The 21429-nt window shown below is 37.1% G+C and overlaps 5 protein-coding genes across 6 annotated transcripts; 3 read left to right on the forward strand and 2 right to left on the reverse strand.

Moving 5' to 3' along the window:
- Positions 1-1036: 1036 nt before the first annotated feature.
- On the forward strand, positions 1037-3025 carry LOC18012371 (transcription factor MYB78). 2 transcript variants are annotated; one of them, XM_006394984.2, is made up of 3 exons: positions 1037-1304; positions 2084-2213; positions 2339-3025. In XM_006394984.2, the coding sequence occupies exons 1-3, from the start codon at positions 1133-1135 to the stop codon at positions 3012-3014; spliced, it is 978 nt and encodes a 325-aa protein (XP_006395046.1). In that variant the 5' UTR covers positions 1037-1132; the 3' UTR covers positions 3015-3025. The 2 variants fall into 2 exon arrangements, with proteins under 2 accessions (XP_006395046.1, XP_024007346.1); XM_024151578.1 differs by having other exon boundaries at positions 2084-2210; positions 2291-3025.
- Positions 3026-6354: 3329 nt separating this feature from the next.
- LOC18012127 (F-box protein At5g49610) lies at positions 6355-7857 on the forward strand. The gene has a single exon (XM_006394985.2). It carries the CDS (start codon positions 6618-6620, stop codon positions 7704-7706), a length of 1089 nt encoding a protein of 362 aa, XP_006395047.1. The 5' UTR covers positions 6355-6617; the 3' UTR covers positions 7707-7857.
- A 21-nt stretch (positions 7858-7878) lies between these two features.
- LOC18012128 lies at positions 7879-8404 on the reverse strand. Its single transcript, XM_006394986.2, has one exon. It carries the CDS (start codon positions 8402-8404, stop codon positions 7898-7900), a length of 507 nt encoding a protein of 168 aa, XP_006395048.1. The 3' UTR covers positions 7879-7897.
- Positions 8405-9283: 879 nt separating this feature from the next.
- On the forward strand, positions 9284-13124 carry LOC18012097. Its single transcript, XM_006394987.2, has 10 exons — positions 9284-9621; positions 10000-10793; positions 10865-10994; positions 11086-11492; positions 11597-11677; positions 11759-11857; positions 12022-12183; positions 12312-12398; positions 12546-12617; positions 12732-13124. Exons 2-10 carry the CDS (start codon positions 10062-10064, stop codon positions 13017-13019), a joined length of 2058 nt encoding a protein of 685 aa, XP_006395049.1. The 5' UTR covers positions 9284-9621; positions 10000-10061; the 3' UTR covers positions 13020-13124.
- A 178-nt stretch (positions 13125-13302) lies between these two features.
- On the reverse strand, positions 13303-19050 carry LOC18012098 (DNA (cytosine-5)-methyltransferase 1). The gene is made up of 12 exons (XM_024151071.1): positions 18177-19050; positions 17540-18107; positions 15903-17451; positions 15630-15794; positions 15331-15529; positions 15135-15246; positions 14901-15048; positions 14605-14802; positions 14231-14509; positions 13955-14116; positions 13661-13870; positions 13303-13452 (listed from the first exon to the last, which is right to left on the reverse strand). Exons 1-12 carry the CDS (start codon positions 19048-19050, stop codon positions 13303-13305), a joined length of 4614 nt encoding a protein of 1537 aa, XP_024006839.1.
- Positions 19051-21429: the final 2379 nt, after the last annotated feature.

Raw genomic sequence — 21429 nt, forward strand, 5'->3', positions numbered from 1 at the left:
AAGTCAAATGTCAACCTTCAAAGCTCAGGTGCTGAACTAAGTGCTAACTAAGCACACTAATTAACTTTTAAACATTAATTAACTCCTACCACGATCCTTAAACTAGTGTTCAGTTTACGGCATTCTTTATTGTTATTCATTAGGATAACGCGTTTGGTGAAAAAAAGAGAGAGAGAGAGAGAGAGAGAGAGGGGAGATTTATTACTATGTACATACACGTATGAGTCTCCAATAAAAAAGATTGTAACCTAAATTAATGGATAATGTATTGATAAATGCCGTAGGAGTATTGTTTATAAGTCTTCTCTTATTTGCGATGTATATATTCTAAGTTTTTAAACAGTAATGTGAACTGAATTAGCCTTCATCACCTTTTGAATTATATATGCTGTATATGTATTTGTGCAACATAAGAAATATAGCCAATTAGCCACCAAAAACAGAGAACGTAACATTAAACGAAAACAAGGAGAAATAATATAACAAGTTTGGGCACACATAATTACACATGTTTAGACAAATCATTTATCGGCACATATATATATATATATATAGTTTAATTTACGCGAATTTTGAAACTCCACATGTAATTAATTAGTTGCTAAGCCCATCAAGGTCGAGCAATTCAATAGATGGAAGCCGTGCCGGCGTTTGTCGGTGCCAAGTTGCCCAACATTGCGGTTTGGGTTGATAAACACTCTCGGATGAGTGGTTCAGTGCACTCTTGGAACCAGGTTGAACAATAAATTGAGTATTATAATTATACTAGCCAAATATGTTTTCCTGTACTTTTTATATTTTTGTTGAAATAGTTAAATAATTGGCGGCAGTACATTACGAAATTCTTGCTATAATAAAGTATAAGTTATTGAAAAAAAAATCTTATATTGCGGCCGTCTGTGAATTCTTACCACATGTTGCATAAAAAGTTAGAGAAGCAAACTTAAAAAAAAAAAAAAAAAAAATTTGTTCATCTATAAAACCATCAGCTTCTCGATCTTTCCCTGTAGTTCTCTCTCTCTATACACAACTCCAACAAAAAGTGACTCTCTCATTTTACGTACTCACACACAAAAAAGTACAAAGTCTAGATAATTTTTGTCTGAATCTCTTGCTGGATCTCTCTTTTTCAATGGATGACCAAAGAAGCTTAAAGATCAACAAGAACATGGAGGATTTCGAGAGCAATATCGAAGATATGGACCTAAGGAGAGGTCCATGGATCGTTGAGGAAGATATCAAGCTCATCAATTACATTGCTACTCATGGTGAAGGCCGATGGAACTCTCTCGCTCGTTGCGCCGGTATGATACACTAACATCTACTTACTATATATATATGCACACTCTGATTAATATATGTAGGTGTGTGAATGTGCTCCATAATTTTTTTAAAAACAGCCAAATTATACACAAGTTGCATAACCTGATTAAACTTATTGTTGTCTTGGGTTAAATCCATGTTATGTTTCGATCTCGATGTGTATGTGTTTTTTTTTTTTTTTAAAAAAAAATCGACTCAATACTCTTTTTTTTTTGATTAATTTATTTTATTTTTGAACTTCAAGATTTGGATTTTGCCTTGTATGCACAAACGAAAAGAACCCTTCATGAGGATAAACATGTAGAGTTTTCATGTTTCTCTTTCTGATTATGTTTTATTCTTTCTGAATTGCTGCTAGAAGTAATTTCATTCGAATCAGTATGTATGATTCTAATGAAATTTTTTTAGGTATATGGACTCAATTATTTTTCTGTTACGAATGTGGTTTCAATTATTTAACCCTATAGGTTTTGATTAAAGTATCCATATTCGTGTTGAAATAAAAACAAAATAACTAATGCTAATAAATGATAAACATCTATATGGGGAGAGCACTAACGCAATGGAAGAAAGTTTGCTGGAGAAAAAGACCCTTTTAGATAATTTGCCTCATAGCAACGGTCCATATAATTTATAGAGTAAATCTGATAACTTTACAAAATATGAAAATATTATGAAGAGTTTCTTACGTATGAAATCATCATACAAAATGCGTGTACACGATGATGTCTAAATAATAATCTCTTCCCATATGAAACAGGACTCAAAAGGACCGGAAAAAGTTGCAGACTACGGTGGCTAAACTATCTCCGACCAGATGTTCGCCGTGGAAACATAACCCTTGAAGAACAACTCTTAATTCTTGAACTTCACTCCCGTTGGGGCAATAGGTACTTTCTTATTTTCAACAAGTACATCGATACACTTCTATATATTTGCAAGAATTTGGAGAATCGTTGTTTTGTATTAAGAAAGAATTTGATCACATGCAATTATATTTTCCTGTGATTTTCAGATGGTCTAAGATTGCACAATATTTACCAGGAAGAACAGACAACGAGATAAAAAACTATTGGAGAACACGTGTTCAAAAGCATGCAAAACAGCTTCGATGCAACGTGAACAGTCAACAGTTTAAAGACACCATGAGGTATCTTTGGATGCCTCGGCTCGTAGAACGGATCCAAGCCGCCTCCGGTTCAACCTCCACAACCACCACTGGATCTGCTGCCACATCATCTTGCGTCACCACCTCTTCAGATCAGTTCATGATGACGTCATACGATGATGGAGTCAACAACAACACCAACATGGACCATTTGGGTTTAATGAGCAACCCTAATGTTTATGTCACGCCGGGAAATTCCAGCGTGGCAGTATCTCCGGAATCTGATTTGGCGGAATATCACGTGGCACCTAGCGAAGTGGGAAAGATTGAGAATAGTTATAATGCGGATCAGAATTTGGTGGGTCCACGAATGTCGTCTTCGCAGATTAATTATTTGGATAATAATAACAATGGGTTATTAAGCGGAGATTCAAGGGCGATGCAGGAGCAGAGTTATGTTAATTGGTTTGAAAATATTAGTGGAGCGATACCTTCTTTTTCGGACAGTTTTTTGAACATTGGAAGTGATCAAAACTTTTGGCTCTTACAGCAACAACAGATTCTCAACAATGGAAGCTTCTGAATAGACAGGAAATTGGTTTTATGAAAATGGGAAGAAAAAAAGAATAGTAAAGTGGATTAATTAGTGTGTGAAAGGAATTTGTGTTATGAAGAAAAAAATGCTTCTATTTGAAAAAGGAGGGTTTGTTAAAAATATTAGCAACTTTTAGATATGGGGACGTACGATTAGTAAATTGTTATTTTGGGATAAATTTGATTGGTTTATGTTCCTTAGGGATTTTGATACTATATTTTGTGCTGATAAGATCTAAAAACAATTTGGAAGCTGAATCTCTTTTTTTTTTGTCGTTTGTGAATTGATGTGAAAGATGTTTTAAAACTATAACAAAGTATTTAGTGATTTCCTTCATGGAAGCATGCGATTATATAAAAAACAATTCACTTTAGTATATAAGTTTTTGCCAAAGAAGCCATTATTGGTTCCACCATGTTCCATACTACTAAATTAATCCAGCATATGTCACACAAGCAAACAAAAAGTATATATTATAATGACTTTGGCATGATAAAATGAGAAAAAATGGATAATCCAAATATCCAATTCATGATGCTTTTAAGAAGCATGTCTATGGGACCTGTACATGGGAAAAAGGGGTCGGAAGTGTGTGAAAGGCTTTGAGTTCAAAAGTACACAATCCAAAAACTGCTTTTCAATATTATTATTTTATCTCTACGTGCCAATGTCTCAATGGTTAATGTCTGAGTTTAAAGGTGGCCATTAAGGGAGATTATTATTCTTTGGGAGAATGCAATAATTATCAATTTAGTTATTGAAATATATGCTTAGTGATGATAATACCACCCTTAACGCGTGCAAATCTTAGTTTTTAATTGAACCTCCAATGATGTACGGACGATCCCACCATTATCCAGAAAATACCTTCCTCACAGTGTAAGTCTGTAACACTTCGTCGTCATCCAAACGATGTCGTCTTCCTATCTGCAATTCTTTTATAAAATATAAAGGGAACTGGTGTCAATGTGACGGGTTTACCCATATTAACATCCTAAACTTCGATCAATAGGGTGATCGATGTCATAACTTATTAGTGATTTGAACAGTCACATATATCATCAAATTAAAATTTTAATCACAATTCTATTGTTTATTGCATTACAATAAGTTTACAAACATATCTAGGATCTTCTTAATTAAAGCAATACTTTGTAAGAGAGATCATGAGTGAAGAAGTTAGGTAGCTCAGGAGGGACATATAAAGGAGAGAGAATATGAATCCTACGAAAATACAACAAAATCTTGATCAATTTAGCTGAGACAAACAACTAAAGTAGAAACTGGACAGTAACGAGAAATCTAGAAAATGGAAATAGTAAGAAGACAGAAAAGGGTAGAGTAAAGGTCTTACAAGGTCAAGAAAAAAGAAGAGGATATACTAATTATAAGAAAGAAAAAAAGAAGAAGAAGCTCATGGGTAGGATAGCGTCATTGATTTGATCATGAAGAAGAACAGTTCATTATCATCTTCTTCTTCTTCTTCTTGATATAGCCTTTTTGTCCTAAGCCAATAGAAAATTATGGACTACATAAGTTATATACATAATTAATATAATTCGTGTGTGTATGTGTATGTGTGTGTGTGTGTGTGTTTATACCTTGATCATGACACCTTGGTGGTTCTTTAATCCATGAAACGCTTTCAAATTCATCCATAGCCTGAAAGAGAGATAGAGAATGTCTTTCATAAAAATTTATATATATAGACATATGTTCAAGACACGCACGGGCGTAGCTATATATGTATATGTATATATAATTTTTGTTTTGCCTGTAAAGAAAAAAAAAAAAAATTAAATCCATATACTTTTTTCACACATTTGACATGAAATCTATCTATTGGCAAAATTTACAGCTGTGGTCATATATAATTGAACCATGTGTCGTATTTTAATACTCATTTAATAGTTGTTTTCTTCTTAAGATCCCAATTCTCTTTAATATTCAATTATTCATCATATTAAGATAATATAGTCACAAACTAATAGATATATGTAACTCCAAGTTATTGTAAATGGCTGTAAACAATCATTTGACCACTTTGGTCACTAGATTTATGGCTCAATGTTCCATCTGAAATGCATTTCCAAATATATTTTTGTCATAAATTATGCATGCTCATTTTAATAAATGTTATTTTATCCGCTAGCGTTACCAAAACAGATTCCAAAAACACTAAGCAAATTATAGAGGGGATGCATGCTTCCACTTCAATTTTCTTGGTTATCGAATTTGAAACCCCGGCCCTAAAAGATCTTGTAAGTTCTAAAATCAAATTGTATGTAGCATATTTTGATTGTAAATTCTGACACTAAGCTACTAGATCATGAAAAACTCGTCTGTGGGCGAGTCATCTTCCATGTAATATTACGAATTTATTTAAGAGACTTCTTTATAAATATTATCGTAATTTTTTTGTAGACGTCAACTGAGGTATAAGCTAGCGACGAAAGTCTTTCATATCCAACTTATCAAAAAAGAAAAGTACTCCGTATTTCATATCCTCGGGAAAGATAAGAGAAGGTGAAAATATTATCAATCAATGAAAGTTGACAAAAGGGGGGAAAAAATAAATGGAAAAAGGCAAAAGGGAGAAAAAATTGAAGAAGTAAAGAAACAACTTATGTTGCCTGAGGAAGATAGGGAAACTGATGTGACCAAAGACACAAATCATTGAGACAAAGCTACCGAGTTACGACAAATACTTCTCCTCAATTACACTTTCCTCTCCCTTTAATAATTCATCTCCATTGTACACATATATGCATGCTAGCTTGTGAGTTTATCTGTTTATACCATGTATGTAAATGTATATACATACGTATACAACACTAGACATTTTGTGTATAACCCGAAGGCTACACACACACATACAAGAGTTTATCATAAGGTTGGCCCGAGAAGAAGCAAGACGTCAACATATCCTTGTAGTTTGTTCTTAATTCATGATAAGTGTAGGGTTACCTTATTGAAATATATATAGATATATATATATATATATATTTTTAAAAAACAAATATGTACTCAACTAATCCCAAATTTACCTTCGACTAAGCACTAGATCCTCCCCAGACGATGGATTAATGCGAAAGAATTTTTGAACATCGGTTTGTTCTTTTAGTACAGTTTAACTTGTTCTCATTAATTTGAAAAAGAAAAAAATTAAAGCATTACAGTATATGTAATAATATGGGCCTTGGGCCTAAATAAAATAAAACGGTAAAATGTGGTCGTTGTTGATTGGCCAGTCAGAAACACGCGCATCTTCCCCATTATAGTTGAGTTGTTCAACGCTCGCGCGATTTCGATTTATCTGTTTCTTCATTTTCGCTCAATTTCTTTCCTCAGTGTCCAGTGATCTCTGAAATTGTTTTGTTTTCCTTCCTTTTAATTTTGGCGTTTCAAAGAGAATTTGAAACCGATTCTCTATATCCTTGTAATTCTGGTTCGATCGATGGGTAATCGAAACACACAATCTCTACGATCAGGTTTCAAGTCTAGGGCTTTTCTGATACGGTAAGACGAATAAATTTTAGGTTTTTAACCACTTTAGATTCCTCTTCTCCTCGGTATTCGATTGATAGGCCAATGGATAATCGGAAAGGTGCTCTCTTTCCCGATGAGGTGATTCTTCAGATTCTGGCGAGGGTACCTGTGAAATCGCTGTTCCGGTTCAAATCCGTTTGCAAAACTTGGTACAGATTGCCTTCCGACAATTACTTCACTACATTGTACAACCAAGTGTCTGTAAAAGAGCAAATGCTTGTCGCCGAGGTATCGGATTCTTCGGAATCGAAATCTAGCTTGATCTGCGTTGATAATCTGAAGGGTGTTTCTGAGTTGTCACTGGGTTTTCTTAGAGATAGGGTGAGAATCAGGGTTTCGTGTAATGGCTTATTGTGTTGCTCTAGCATTCCTGAAAAGGGCGTTTATTATGTCTGTAATCCATCGACTAGAGAGTATAGGAAATTGCCTAGGAGCCGAGAAAGACCCGTTACTCGGTTTTATCCAGATGGTGAGGCAACTCTTGTTAGCTTGGCTTGTGACTTAACCAGGAAGAATTTTTACGTGGTCATGGCTGGTTACCACAGGTCTTTTGGTCAGAGACCTGATGGGACTTTCATTTGCTTGGTGTTTGATTCTGAGACCAACAAATGGAGGAAATTCGTTTCGGTGCTAGAAGATTGTAGTTTCACTCACATGAGCAAGAACCAAGTGGTGTTTGTCAGTGGGAGGCTTCACTGGTTGATGAGTGGTTTGTGTTATATACTTGCACTTGATGTTGAACATGATGTCTGGAGAAAGATTTCTTTGCCTGATGAGATCAGATGCGGGAATGGTGGTAATCGGGTTTATCTCTTGGAAGCTGATGGGTTTTTATCTGTGATTCAACTATCAGATGGGTGGATGAAGATCTGGAAGATGAGAGACTATGAGACTGAAATTTGGACTGTTGTTGATAGCATAAGTCTAAGGTGTATCAAGGGATTGGTACCTGGAATCTTTCCGATTTGCCAGACCGGCGAGTATGTGTTCTTGGCTACTCATAAACAGGTTTTGGTGTATCAAAGACGGAGTAAGTTATGGAAAGAGATGTTTTCTGTAAAAGGAAGCTCTTCTCTTCCTTTGTGGTTCTCAGCTCACGCCTTTCGCAGCACCATAGCGCCCTGTAATTAAGCTCTATATGTATGCTTATGTTGCCTCTTCTTCTACATTTTTCTTGTTTGTTTTCTTGGAACTTGTAAGGCGCGTGTAATTTGTTTCAAGGTTTTAGCTACACAATTAAACTCGAAACTAGCTAAAACGAATCAGATTGCGATTCTTTTAGTACAAATATGTATATACACGTCTAGTTTCTTCTGTTTCCTTTAGTACAAATAGTTTGTATTGTTGGATTTTTGTTGAACCTTTTTTGGCTTCTCCTTGACGTCATGAACAACTTGAATGTCTTCAAACAGTGACAAAGGCAACGACTTAGACAATAAACCGACCTGTGTCTTGAAAGTAATCAAACCAGAGGAACGGTTTACATGAATTTCACCGAGCGAGATCCAGACCACGAACTCCTTGGCCTTAACCCCAGTGAGTTTCTTGATCTTGTTTGGTTCAAAATACGCGGTGACTTCATCTTCGAAACATACCACAACGTTATCGAATCTGAACACTTCTTGATATCTCTTTTTCTCTTCTTTCTTCTTCTTGTGCTTTAACCACACGAAACCCGTGTCCTTTACGTAACCACATTCTTCGATCTCCTGGTTACTAAGGAGCCGGTTTGGTAAACCGATTTCGGACAAAAGCGAACCAAATTTCTCTCTGCATGTCTTGTCTCCATGGTACACCTCTGCCTTGGCTTTCATGGCTTCTGTCACCATAACGATTATATGATCGAGTTTCTTTGTGTTTGGATAAGATTTAAGAATTTCTTTGAGGCAATGAGGTATTCAAAGTTGTCTTTAGGTACTTTTTAATGTGTTTTAAATGTTGTGCAAGTTTGGGAATATGCGTTCTCAAGTGGATCTCTCTAATGTCTTTTACCTTGCAAATTGAAACTCCTTTTTTGTTGTCTTTGTCATTTTATATACTAGAAAAAGGATATCCTTTGAGTTCAAGACCATTTTTGTGTTTGTTAACCCATCGTTACGCAGTTTTGCTCAATTGCACGTAAATGAGTTACAATAGTAAATGATTGACTAGATGGTGACCCGCTGCAAATGCACAAATGTTAGAAATTAATCAAATTTATGTAGATATATAATCAAAATACGAATTATGTATCTAAACAACAACTAATAATCATTAATGTTTAATAATACGGTTTAAATTTCTATAGACTAAGGTTATAGTCTATAGATAACAGATAAGATAGATAAAGTATTCCGACATGTGATAATAAGCATTTATTTAAACAAAGTTTTATATTTAAACAAAGTTTTATATGAGTACTGGAGATCTATACCTATCTAATAAATAGCAGTATCCAAAATCTTATATTAAAAGTTTTTTTTTTACTATTATACGATGTAAAAAACGAACTTATAAAAGTATAAACGAGCAATTTTCATTCGATTCTTGAGAACACTTGATATCATTCGGTAGTAAAAAAGTAAAGACTAAAAAGACACCGCCGGTCGAAACCTCCGTTTACTATGTAAATCCTTTGTAATTAGAAATTATCATATAACATTAACCTTTTACTGTGTACTTACTTTGTTACTGGTAAATATCTGTGATTTAACAAAACCGAATTTTCACCAGCTCATCTTAAACAGTGACACCGCCGGTCGAAACCTCCGTTTTCTGATCGCTTCGGTCTTTTACTCCAAAATTGCTGCGTGTTTTTTCTTCATCGTTTTTTTCTTCTTTCTTCTTTGTGTGTGTTCAAATCCTTGTTTCTCTTCACCACTCACCAAATTCACAGATAAATCCCAATTTGGTACATCGATTATGAGCACGAATTGATGCTCTAGGGCACACTTGTTTCGTTCTTTTCTTGTGGGCCTTTCTTCTCCTACCTTTAATTGACTTTTCTTCTTCTCATGGAATCTCCTCCTTCCTTCTCTGCGCCTCTCGTTTGGAATCAGAGTTTCAGGTATCTTTTTTTGTTCTCTTCCCAATTCGCCTTTAGAATTCGTATTCTTGTAATCTCGTCTGCCTGGAAAATACGATTTCGGGCATGTCTCTTTTCACTATTCTAAGTTAGTTTTTGCTTAGTTTCCTCCAACCATACGGAATCCGAAAGCTTTTACATGGGTTTTAATCTCAATTACTCTCCTGAAATGAAAATTTCGTCTTTTTATCCAAAGATTTGAAGTTGGGTGCTGAAAGTTCTTCGATTTGATCATTTCCACGTTGCTTCAACTACTGTGATTTTATTGTTAGCTAGACGTTGTACATAACAGTCAATTATTTGGATTAGTTCTTCAAGATTGCTATTTTCGCTTGACTTAATTTGCTCTGCCTTCTCCAGTGGCAGGAAATGCTAGAGAAAGTCTCAGTTGATTGCGCTTTACATACTTGTTTGAATTAGTAATGGCTCGGAAAGGAAGTCACCAGAAGAATGGATTGGATCACCAAACGAAGCAAAAAAAGAAAAATTCTGATTCTTTGCTGTCTTCAAAGGGACAAGGGAAAACTAGTGAGGCTGAGACTGTCCTGAAAGAGAATTGCCAAGATGATAAACTGACAAGAAGTAGTCCGGTTTCTGAAGCTTTGGAAAGAGATATGGATGCAGTGAAAGATCAACCTGTTTCTTCAGAGACAGATTTAGCTGGAGATAGACCTCATAATGAACCTGGTTTTACCACCGAAGAGACTAGATATATTCCATTTGGTCGTGAACACATCAACGGTCTTATGAGAAGCTTGCTGGATATATTGAGCACAAACAGCCCCTCGGAGAATATTGGGCTAGCATACAATGCAGCAGTCAGGAAACTGAGGATACCCACTGCTACCATATCAAGGGAAGTGACTCAGTTTATGGAAAAACACAGACCTTTGATAGTTTCTCTCAGATCACGAGTATATAAAGCCCGTGATGTTGTTATAAAGAAAATTCGGCAAGCATATCCGGTTGTCTTCAGATGGCTTATGCACTTTGGCAGCATAATTCTTCTTCTCTCTCTGGTTTGGCTGGATTGCGCAATCCGAGGTTTTGATTCTTTCATCCGGATGGGAACAGCATCCTTTTTCTCAATCATGTGGTGTGGTCTCTTTTCAGCGTTTTCCATGATCGGCATGACCAAATTCATAGTGATGTCGGTAAGGATCTCAAATATGATTGCCTATATGTTTACTTTTTATGCATATGTAAACATTCGATAAAACTACAGGCTGCAACTGTTCTGGTGGCGTTGTTCATTGGATTTGTTGTTGGGTCTATCACACTTGCCATTTCTGGTTTGGTTTTGCTATGGCTCTATGGTAGCTTTTGGACAACACTGCTCTTCCTCTTCTTCGGAGGTAAAAGTCCTTCCTATCTCAATCTTGTAGCAACAACCATACTCTTGCATTATTTTGTCTTATACAATGTGCAATGTTTACTGATATAAAGGTCTGGCATTCATGCTGAAGCACGAGCGCGTTGCACTGTTTATCATCACAGTGTATTCAGTCTATAGTGCATGGAGTTATGTTGGATGGCTAGGTCTTCTTTTGGCTTTTAATCTTGCTTTCATCTCAACCGATGCTCTTATATATTTCTTCAAGAACAAATTAAACCAGCAGAGCACAGCTGATGGACCTACCGAGCCGTTAAATGGTTCGTCTTTTGAAAGCGGCCCTGGGTTTCCGGGAGACCGTGGCCCAGGAGTCCCTTCAACTAGCGGAACAGAATCTGAGTTAACATCTGAAGATGAAGTTGCTCGGTTGCTAAACTGTGCTGACCACTACTCAGCATTGGGCTTACCTCGGTACGGGAATGTTGACATGGCTTATCTCAAACGAGAATATAGGAAAAAGGTAATGCTGGTTATTTTTTCTCTTTGAAGTTAATATCTTTCTGCCTGTGTTAATTGCAACAAAACCGTATGTTGAGTTTATAAGCATTTTGAATGATTTAATAGGCGATGCTGGTCCATCCTGATAAAAATATGGGGAATGAAAAAGCAGCTGAAGCTTTTAAGAAACTTCAGAATGCGTATGAGGTAATATTTTATTTCTCATTTCATCAGCTTGTACTGGTGCATAAAGTTCCTCCAACTCTGATCTCCCTAGCTGGCCTCTAGGTATTGCTTGACTCTGTAAAGCAGAAATCATATGACGATGAATTAAAGAAGGAAGAACTACTGAACTACTTTAGGAGGTTTCAGAGTTCTTCTCAGAAGGTATGTTTATAGTTGCCTGCCTCTTATTTCATCTTCTGAAAACATTCATTGTTGCTAAAAGTGTCATTTTTCTCTCTTTGCTTAATTCCTCAATATATTGGACCCTCAACTCGGATATATGTCTTTATTTTAAGCTGCTAACGTAATAAATCATCAATTACCAGGATAGTCGGGGACACGGTTTCTCTGGATCCGGCTTTGGAAGCTCAGAAGGTGAAGGAGAGGAAGCTTTAAGAGAGTGTAGACAAATAGCGTGTAAAAAATGTGGCAATCTCCACGCGTGGTTTCTAACAAAGAAATCAAAATCTAGAGCAAGATGGTGCCAGGTTTTTTTCCAACTCTTCATCTGCATCTTAGAGATACTATATAATACACCAGTGATGAAACTACTTGGAAGAAATTATAACCTATAGTACTTAATTGATTTACTCGAGCTCTGCTTTCGAATCTCAAGGATTGCAAGGAATTTCATCCGGCAAAAGATGGAGACGGTTGGGTTGAACAATCTTCACAGCACGTCTTGTTTGGGTTGTTTCAAAAGGTATTTATACACGCAAGTTTTCATTTCATTGGTAAATGTAGTAAATAGAAAAGTTTGAGGACGGTACACTCTGCGCCTGATTGATCCACAAGAACACAATTTGTACTTATCGAATGACTCTATGAGAGGTTTGTTGTTGCAACGCAGGTTGATATGCCGCGTGCTTACGTCTGTGCAGATAGCAAAATATATGAAGCTTCTCAGTGGTATATCTGTCAGGTACCCAAAAAACCAATCGCTTTTGCTTTTGCTTTGGCGTTTCTTAAGAGATTGCTTTGCTTTGTTTCGGAAGGATTGAAATGTTTTTTATTTTTTATTTGAATTTGTTGGAAGGGAATGAGATGTCCAGCAAACACCCACAAGCCGAGCTTCCATGTGAACACGAACGTGACAGGTGCAAAACGAGGAACGAGTGGTTCATCAGGGCAAAGAGGAAACCAGAGAATGCCAAATGCAAACATGGATGAAACAATGACGGAGGAAGAGTTCTATGAGTGGTTGCAGAACGCAGCACAAGCCGGTATGTTTGATAATGTCAGCGAGAGCCCTTCTTCTGCAACTGCCAGTAGCACTAGTAGTAGTAGCAGCAAGAAGAAGAAAAAGGGAAAGAAGCAATGGTGAAAAAACGCAGAGCAGTGTTGTTTCATACTATTATTTAACATGGTGAAAATTTTGTACCCTTTCTTTTTTTTCTTATATGAAATGAAACTTTAACTTTGATAACTTTTATTCATACAGAGAAAAAGCTCTCGAAAGAAGCCGAATGATAGATACAATACAACTGTATTGTCTTTTACAGATAAACTAATTTAACAATCACCAATTGATACAAAAGTCTCCTAAACCAATAACTGTCATGAGTTTCAAAAGGAGAATTACAATGACTTGTATAATGGGGGTGCTTTTAGGGTTGATGTTGAAGTGACTTCTTGAGATGTAAGGCTTCTTTGAGCTTACGACCGAGAGCAAAGGCCAATGGTGGAGGGACTGCGTTTCCAATCTGCCTATGCTTGTGTGCTATCTTCCCTGAAAACTCAAAGCTATCCGGAAAGCCCTGCAATTTTCATATACCAACAAGTTTCATTTCTCTTTTTCTTTTTGATGGAACCAATTCTTAAGAGCCCTATTCATAAGCTAACAATTACTGTATTTCCAAAAACAGAACTGAAAAATCTTTCCATAGAAACAAGTGCTTTGCCATTTCTAAAACTGTTACTGATCCTAGAGGACTGGCTAAGGAACAGAGGACTTCTTTTTATTACCTGAGATCGAGCGCATTCACGGACACTGATAATTCGGTCTTGGTCTGGATGGAAGCACATTCCGACCATTCCCATAGGCTGAGGATCAGTGATGGAAGTTGGAAAGTTGCCTTGCCAGTCCAATCTCCCATAGAGTCCTTTCCAAGACTTACATTTCTTTAGCAGACATTGTGGAATCATATCTACCATCTTCCCATTTGATAACGGCACCTATTATAGTTAAAGTAAGCATTTAAGTTGATCTTAAAAAGGAAACCCTTTTGTTTCCACTAGTCGGATGTATATAATACTGACCTTTTCGTCTGGGAGGTCATGCCAATCAGCACCTGGCCTCTTTGGGATATTCTTACATCGAGTGAGGTTTATTTCATTCATCTCCTTGCAGATATGATCCGTGAGAACATACATGTTTCCTCTTATTGCTTTTTGGAACCACGAGGTTGGGTCCTCTCCATACTGCAAGACAGAAAAATGCCCCCAAAAAGGTAATTTAAATAAATGGTTGTTGTGTTAACATTAGGAGTATGTGTGTATAATAAATACTTTCTCCAAATGGATTTATCATCATACCGCTTTGTATATTTCTGATGCTCCGTTTTGAACTGGTGGAAGATCTCCAATGGTGTCTCTCACTGTGATGGGACGGAAAGGTGCACCAGATTTAGTGTTACGAACAGCAGCATAGTGTGCACCTTTCGATAGTGGGATTTTCAACTGTGGACCACTAAAGACATGCATTGGCTCAGGCCACTCTGGAAGAACTTCTTCTGGTGCAGCTGCCCATATAAAAGCTCTTTTTCTTGATTGAGAAACTCCATACGCACCTGCGTCCAAGATTCCGAATCTCACCTGGAAAACAAACATCATATATCAAACATATATACCAAATAAGAGGCAAGTGTGGAACACATCAAACATGAGACGAAGTAATAGCTTTTACATACCTGGTAACCCATCTCAAGGAGAGAAGCGAGCGTGAGTTGAAATGTTTGCCCTTTATTGAAGGACACAAAGGACCTCACGTTCTCAAGAAGAAAGTATCTTGGCCGGAAATAATCAGCAAACGAGAGGAATGCTAATATCATTTCACGCTGAACTATACTCCAAAATCTTTGGTTGAACCGGTTCATACGAGAAAATCCCTGCCATATTTTTTCATAGTTTAATTAAAAGAGCTCTTCACTTATTCAACAAAAGTTGTAATAGCAACAATCTTAAGAATACATATATATCTATATACCTGGCATGGAGGGCCTCCGTTGATGAAATCAACCTGACCAGGCAGTGGCAGATTACGCTTCTCGTCCTCATCAAGTTTGGCTGCGAGTTCATCAGCCTCTTTTGTAGAGATACAATCATCTTGATCTCCACCTTTCTCCATCATGGCCCTGCGTGATCATCACAACAAACTGATCACAACACAATAAATAGCCACAGTGGAAGAGTAAGTGTTTTATCTTGTAAGATATATTACCTAAGAATCACGTTGCAGTTGTTCACAAAAACTGCTGATTCAGGATGGTTTTTCTTAAAGGCCTGTCCAGCTGGCTCTTCATACTCGATGGCCCACTTTGTCTCACATACGCCTTTTGTATATAAAACATGCAAATAATTACAACTTTTGTTCAAGCGTTTTTGTAGAGTAAGTGTTGACTGGAGATAATACGTACCTGCTTGTTCCAGTCCCTTAGAGAGGCCACCACAACCAGCAAAAATATCTAGCGTAGCCAGACGCATCTCTTTAGGTGCCTCTTCACGCTTGGGAGTCGCAGAATCCTCAGCTTCACTCTCTAAAGCCTTGCCCTTTTTCTTTCTTGGAAGCTTGTCATCCTCAGTTGTAGAGAACATCGGTTTGATATTATAGGGCAACTGTTACAAGACATTTAAGAGAGTGACAGTTCCACTTTGTATCAGAAAATTGAATTATATACAGAAAAAAAAAATTTTGACTTCTTGAAGAAATATATACCTCCTTGAGAGAATCATTGGAAGGGTCATAGATGTGTTCACAGAAGAAGATATGTTCTGATATTGGATATTCACCGCATAAAGGCATATCATTTTTCCTCCTCACTTCACACTTTCCCTGTAGAGCCTCTGGAGAGAGAACATATGTATCATGGCTGTAATACAGCTACGAAAATTGCAACAACAAAAAAAAAGGAGACAAAAATTAAAGATGGTAAGATAAAGTTATCAAGAAAAAACCACTAGATATATTACATAAAGAAATAGTTCTTACCTCTCGGATGTCTGAAGTATAGGCCTTGTCTGAAGAAATATCCTCAGGCCTATAAAACCTTCTCAACTGAACCTCAAAGAAACCCATTATAGATTCTTGTGGGATAGTGATCTCCAGCAATTGGCAAACAGCATAAGCTTTTAAGCCAATGTTCCTCCCAGACTTGTGTTTTCCATAACTCTCCGTCAAACCATCTATACTTGTCATATATTGGGGGTTTACATAGACAAAATCCCCACAAGAATATTGAATCCCCTTGGAGGAAAAGCTTTTCTCTGAAAGATTGAGTTTAAACTTTAACCTTTCCTCTTCAGCCACCTTGATCCTACATGAACTGCAGAATCCAGAACCACGGCCAATACTACTTAGAGGAAGAGTAAAGAAGCCTCCTCTCTCAGGCGAGTATAAGCTCTTGCAGAAGTATTCTGTTGGCAAGTCTTTTGCCTTTCTCTCTTCTGCTCTTGCCCTGTCAAGCTTATCTGCCGCAATGTTCTCTTTCCTGAACTGATGGCCCCATGGCCTTGAACGGAACTCGAAATGGGCTTTTCCTAGTACGTCCTTTAGCTCTAGAGCCATGCAATCATTAGTAAGGAAGAGCTCCCTCTCGTTAGCAGCATTACCGAGAACTGTCTCGGATCCTCTTTGGAGGAGTCTACCATGTAGCATTTGGCAGTGGTCTGATCTTTCGAACATGTATTCCACAAAGTACATGATCGGAGTTTCCTCTGGATCATCAACCCTCAAGACGACCGCATCACCTACAACCACCAGTTCTTCTCCAACTAGGGCTTGTCCATAGAGAGGCTCACCAGCAGATGTGAACCCTTGACTGTTACCCTCCCATCTAATCTCCAGTTTACCAGAACTGCTTCGGATTTTCTTTGGAGGAGTATGAGACTTCTGAACCTCGACAGGTTCTGGTACAATCTCCTCTTCGTCATCATCTTCTTCTTCATTTTCACTCTCCTCTTCAAAATCTTCCTCCTCATCTTGATCTGCATCATTCTCTTGATCTGCATCATTCTCTTGCTGTGGATCATTCTCTTGCTGTGGATCCTCTGGAGTGTAAATGGAGTAATACTCTCCCCAGATTCTGTTGATCAGGCGAGTTGTTGTTGCTTGCATAGCTTGCCTCTTGGATGCCACAGGTGTCACACCTTCCCTCGGATTCATCAGATTCACTTCCCTTGTCACACTTCTCTTCTTCTTGATGACCCATTTTGTGTGGTGCCTTTCCTCCATTTTCCTCGCAAGCTCCATAATAAATGGAGACTTTTTGATATCATCGTTAGGAAATTCTGAGAAAATCTGCAAGATTATTTGTCCATGGACGACCACATGTCTCTCAACAGTCGAGAGATCATCAGAAATGTAAGCTTTATCTTTCTTCTCGAACTCAGACACTCTTTTGATGACATTTGCAAATGAAAGCCTAGCAACCCTAGCTTGCTTCTCAAGCAAAGCAATAATGCGTACCGCAGCCATTGCTGTTTTCTCAAGAGGTTTATACCAAAGGGCGTATTGCTTTGACGGTTTCCCAAGTCGATACCTGAATATACCTAATACGTCAGCAACAGAATAAAAAAAAAAACAAAACAGAAACGTGGGTTACAAGTTACTATAATAAAACGGCTTACCTTGCTACATCCGTTATTAATGTAACGGAGACCGTTGACGACCCACACTCAACCATCCATTCCTTTATTTTACTGAGTAATATGGGCATCCCATCATGATCCTTTGACTTTGTAGAGGCTTCAGAATCACCTTCACAAGACCAGTTTCCAACATCGTCGGTCATCAAACCAGATCCAAAAATAGTTACATCAAGATCATCACAAGGCTTCATCGGAAGAAGCTCTAGAGGTATCAACATAGAATCATAGTCGTAAAGAGCCCAGTTGTGAAGCATCCTTCGAGGCAGTTCCTCAGTGCTAGCATCATGCAGTATAAGCTCATCCGTTTCATCTTGGTAATTCTTATAAGAATCTGGGAGAGGATAATCTTTGGCAATCTCATCTTCATCGATCTTTATGTAAAAACTTTTTGAAGCAGGAGCTGATCTACGGTTTTTCCTGGGACGTTGAATATATTTCCTATACTCTTCGTCTTGTATAATCTCAGCATATCTTCTGGACTTTGTCTCTTCCACTTCAGCAACTCCACCAATCCTCAGAGCCCCATTAGAAGAGCTTGCTCCTTCCACTTCAGCAACTCCACCAATCCTCAGAGACCCATTAGAAGAGCTTGCTCCTTCAACTTCAGCAACTCCACCAATCCTCAGAGCCCCATTAGAAGAGCTTCCTCCTTCCATCTGCACAGCCTTGTCAAGTTTACTCTCATCTCTGAGAGAAACGAGACATGGAATCTCCCGATAGCTTGTCTCATGTTTCTTGGCTGTCTCGTCCAGACCAAGAAGCTGGTTATATATGAATTCCCCTTGGAATATAACAAAATCTCGGATTTCTAAACCGCTAGAAAAGAATTTGCTTCCACTCATAGACCTAGAAACCGCCGCGAGCAACTCGGGAAGACTTGTGTCAAGGTTCCCACCTGAAGACTTGGACAGTTTCTTGTGAACCGCTATTGAGGCACGAGCCTTCTCAAGGAAATAATCATACATCTTCTTGTACCTAGTATCAGGTTTAAGGCAATCATAATCTGCCAATAAGGTTGAGATCCATATCACCGGGGAGCCATCTTCATATCCAGAGATATTCCAATTCTCAACTCGTCCAAAAGAGTCGCACCTCACGCCATCTTCTTTCTCCTTGTCATCACCTAAAGGTAAGATAACACCTCCGATGAAAATGTCATCAACCTCCAACATCTCCACTGGCTGTGGAACTCCATTTCTATCATGTAAATGGAATTTAGTTAGCCTCCTTGTTTCACGAGTCTCGTTGCTTTGCGGAGAACTTGTTAAGCTTAGAGCTGCAATCTCATTGTCCACAATCTGCTGTTTCTTGGTTTCAACAGTAGAAGATTTCTTAGAGATACGGAAAGACGATCTTTCCTTGAAGTCTGTACATGCGGCAGCTCGCTTTGGTCTAGTACTCCTAGAGCTAGAGACATCATCATCTGGATGAGTTCTCTTGTTTTGCTTCCCGGCGTTAGTCTTTGAATCTGTGCTTCCATTTTTCTCCATTTCTTAAACCTAACATGTAGTGCAAAAGGTCAATGTATAAGTCACTCTAGAGTTGAACAATAAATAAAAAAGAACCCACATGCAGCATCATTTTTGAATGAATCTGTATAATCCAAAACCTCGTAGCAAGTGTTTCTACATCGCATTGATTATATCGACGCAAAACTATTCATATAAATCCTAGAAAATCTCATTTAAAATCCAGGTTGAAATGTTAAAACAATAAGAGTGGGAGCAGCTAGGGTTTAACAATCTCATTTCCAAAACCTAACATGTAGTGCAAAAGGTCAGTGTAAGTCACTCTAGAGTTGAACAATAAGAAAAACAAGAACCCACATGCAGCATCATATTATTTGAAGAATCTGTATAATCCAAAACCTCGTAGCAAGTGTTTCTACATCACATTGATTATATCGACGCAAAACTATTCATATAAATCGTAGAAAAACTCATTTAAAATCCAGGTTGAAATGTTGAAACAATAAGAGTGGGAGCAGCTAGGGTGTAACAATCACTTTACTTTGAGAAGGACACAGAAAACTTACGTGAAGAAGCGAAATCGGTCTGTGAGAGAAATGCAAGAAAGATTGAAGATAGATAGATGAGTAAAGGTTATGATAGGGCTTGGTGAGATTTGATGGAGAGGATTAGTGAGTATATATTTAGACAAGTAGAAGAGGAGCCAACGACACGTGGCAACAAAGGCGCTAAACCAAGCCTTTTTAAGATAAGAATCTCTTTTACATGTAAGGAAGGAGAGCTGGCCGTTGAATGGTACATGCATATTTCACTGTAAATGAAATGGTTTAATTTTGGGGAATAATATCCCATATAAATCCCTTACAGTTTTTGACTACAAAGATATGTTTCCATATTTTAGTCAATTTGCTATTTTCACATTTTTATATTTACTTTAGATGGGCATTATATTTTTTGGTCAAAAGTAACGGACGAATTTGATATTTATGTATAAATTTTTTATTTGACTATTCAGTAGAAGTTAAAAAATGAATGTTTTAGTTGAAAATGAAGGGTTTTATCTAAGTTACATGCAGGGAAACTTCATCCGAAATTGTTTTTGAATTTTTTTGGAAATATAGTTAAAAACATGAGTGTGGAAATATTAGAGAGCTATTCATCAGCCCATCATGGAACAGAAATACCATTTTGTTGCTAAGATATGTCTTCCAAGCAGCCATTTACTCGGTCTGACGAGAAAGAAACAACAGGAAACATGGTGAGACTCTTTCGACAGTGCACCGGCTAATCAAGATGATAGATAAAAATGTCAGAAACCAGCTCAGTTCAATCTGAAGCAGTGAGGACATGAGATATGAAGACTGAAGAGGGCTTCATAATGTGGTTTTCCACAAGATAATATTCCAGAGTACAACAAGAGTAGTTTCCTTTGTTTTTTGAGTTCCAAAAACGATTGATCAAAGTTGTAACAGTTTTTTTTTTTTAATAGAATTTAACATTAGATTCAAAAGAAAAAAAAAGAGAGCATAATTCCTAAAAATCGTAGTTTAGAAATGTAGTGTAAACGGTTCATTATTTCTAGAACAAAAACCCTAATTGAAAAATAAAAGCCTTAAATACGGTGGAAACCAAACGTTTTATAACATAAACTTCTCTATTTTTTCATAAACGCGTACTAACTGAATACGTAAGAAATATTAGAGTACAATTTGTTATTTTAGTAACTTACAAACCTAATTAAGTAATTAACGTGAGATCCTTTTTTAAATCGATTTATGCTTTAATTTTAAGTTCTAACTATGAAAATTAAAATTTAGAAGTACGCAAAAAGAATTTTTTTCGCATATTTAAATATATTTTTGCATATCTATTTTTATTTCATGCAACCTAACTTTTGCTTTTTTTTTAACCTATCTTTCAAAAAAAAAAAAGAATTAATTTTTACCTGTGTTTATTTTCTGAAAGTTTTATCCGCTAACAGGATATCAATTCTATGAATTTGATTATGACATGGGAGTTATGGATTCTAGTTGCAGTTTGGCATAATAACATTTTAAGTATTAAAAGTAGCATTTGTACATGTTACACAGCTTATACTTCATCTTCAATGGTATCATCCAACTTTGATCACATATCTATATCTGTTTATATATGAATATTGTAAGGGGAATGTCGACAAGGCATATTTTCAAATGCAGCTTATGTGCTTGAAAATCCATTGGAGATTTTCCAAGATCATGTAAAATCGGTTCTTGAGGAGGGCATTGATATGTTCAAGCTCTTGAGTCTTGAGTACATTATGACAAGGGAGTTATGGATTTGAAAAATTTGAACTGATATGTTCAAGCTCTTGAGTCTTGAGTATATTCTGACATGGGAGTTATGGATTTGAAAATTTTG

The sequence above is a fragment of the Eutrema salsugineum genome, unplaced genomic scaffold (assembly GCF_000478725.1).
Source record: "Eutrema salsugineum unplaced genomic scaffold, Eutsalg1_0 scaffold_6, whole genome shotgun sequence".
NCBI classification, from domain to species: domain Eukaryota; kingdom Viridiplantae; phylum Streptophyta; class Magnoliopsida; order Brassicales; family Brassicaceae; genus Eutrema; species Eutrema salsugineum.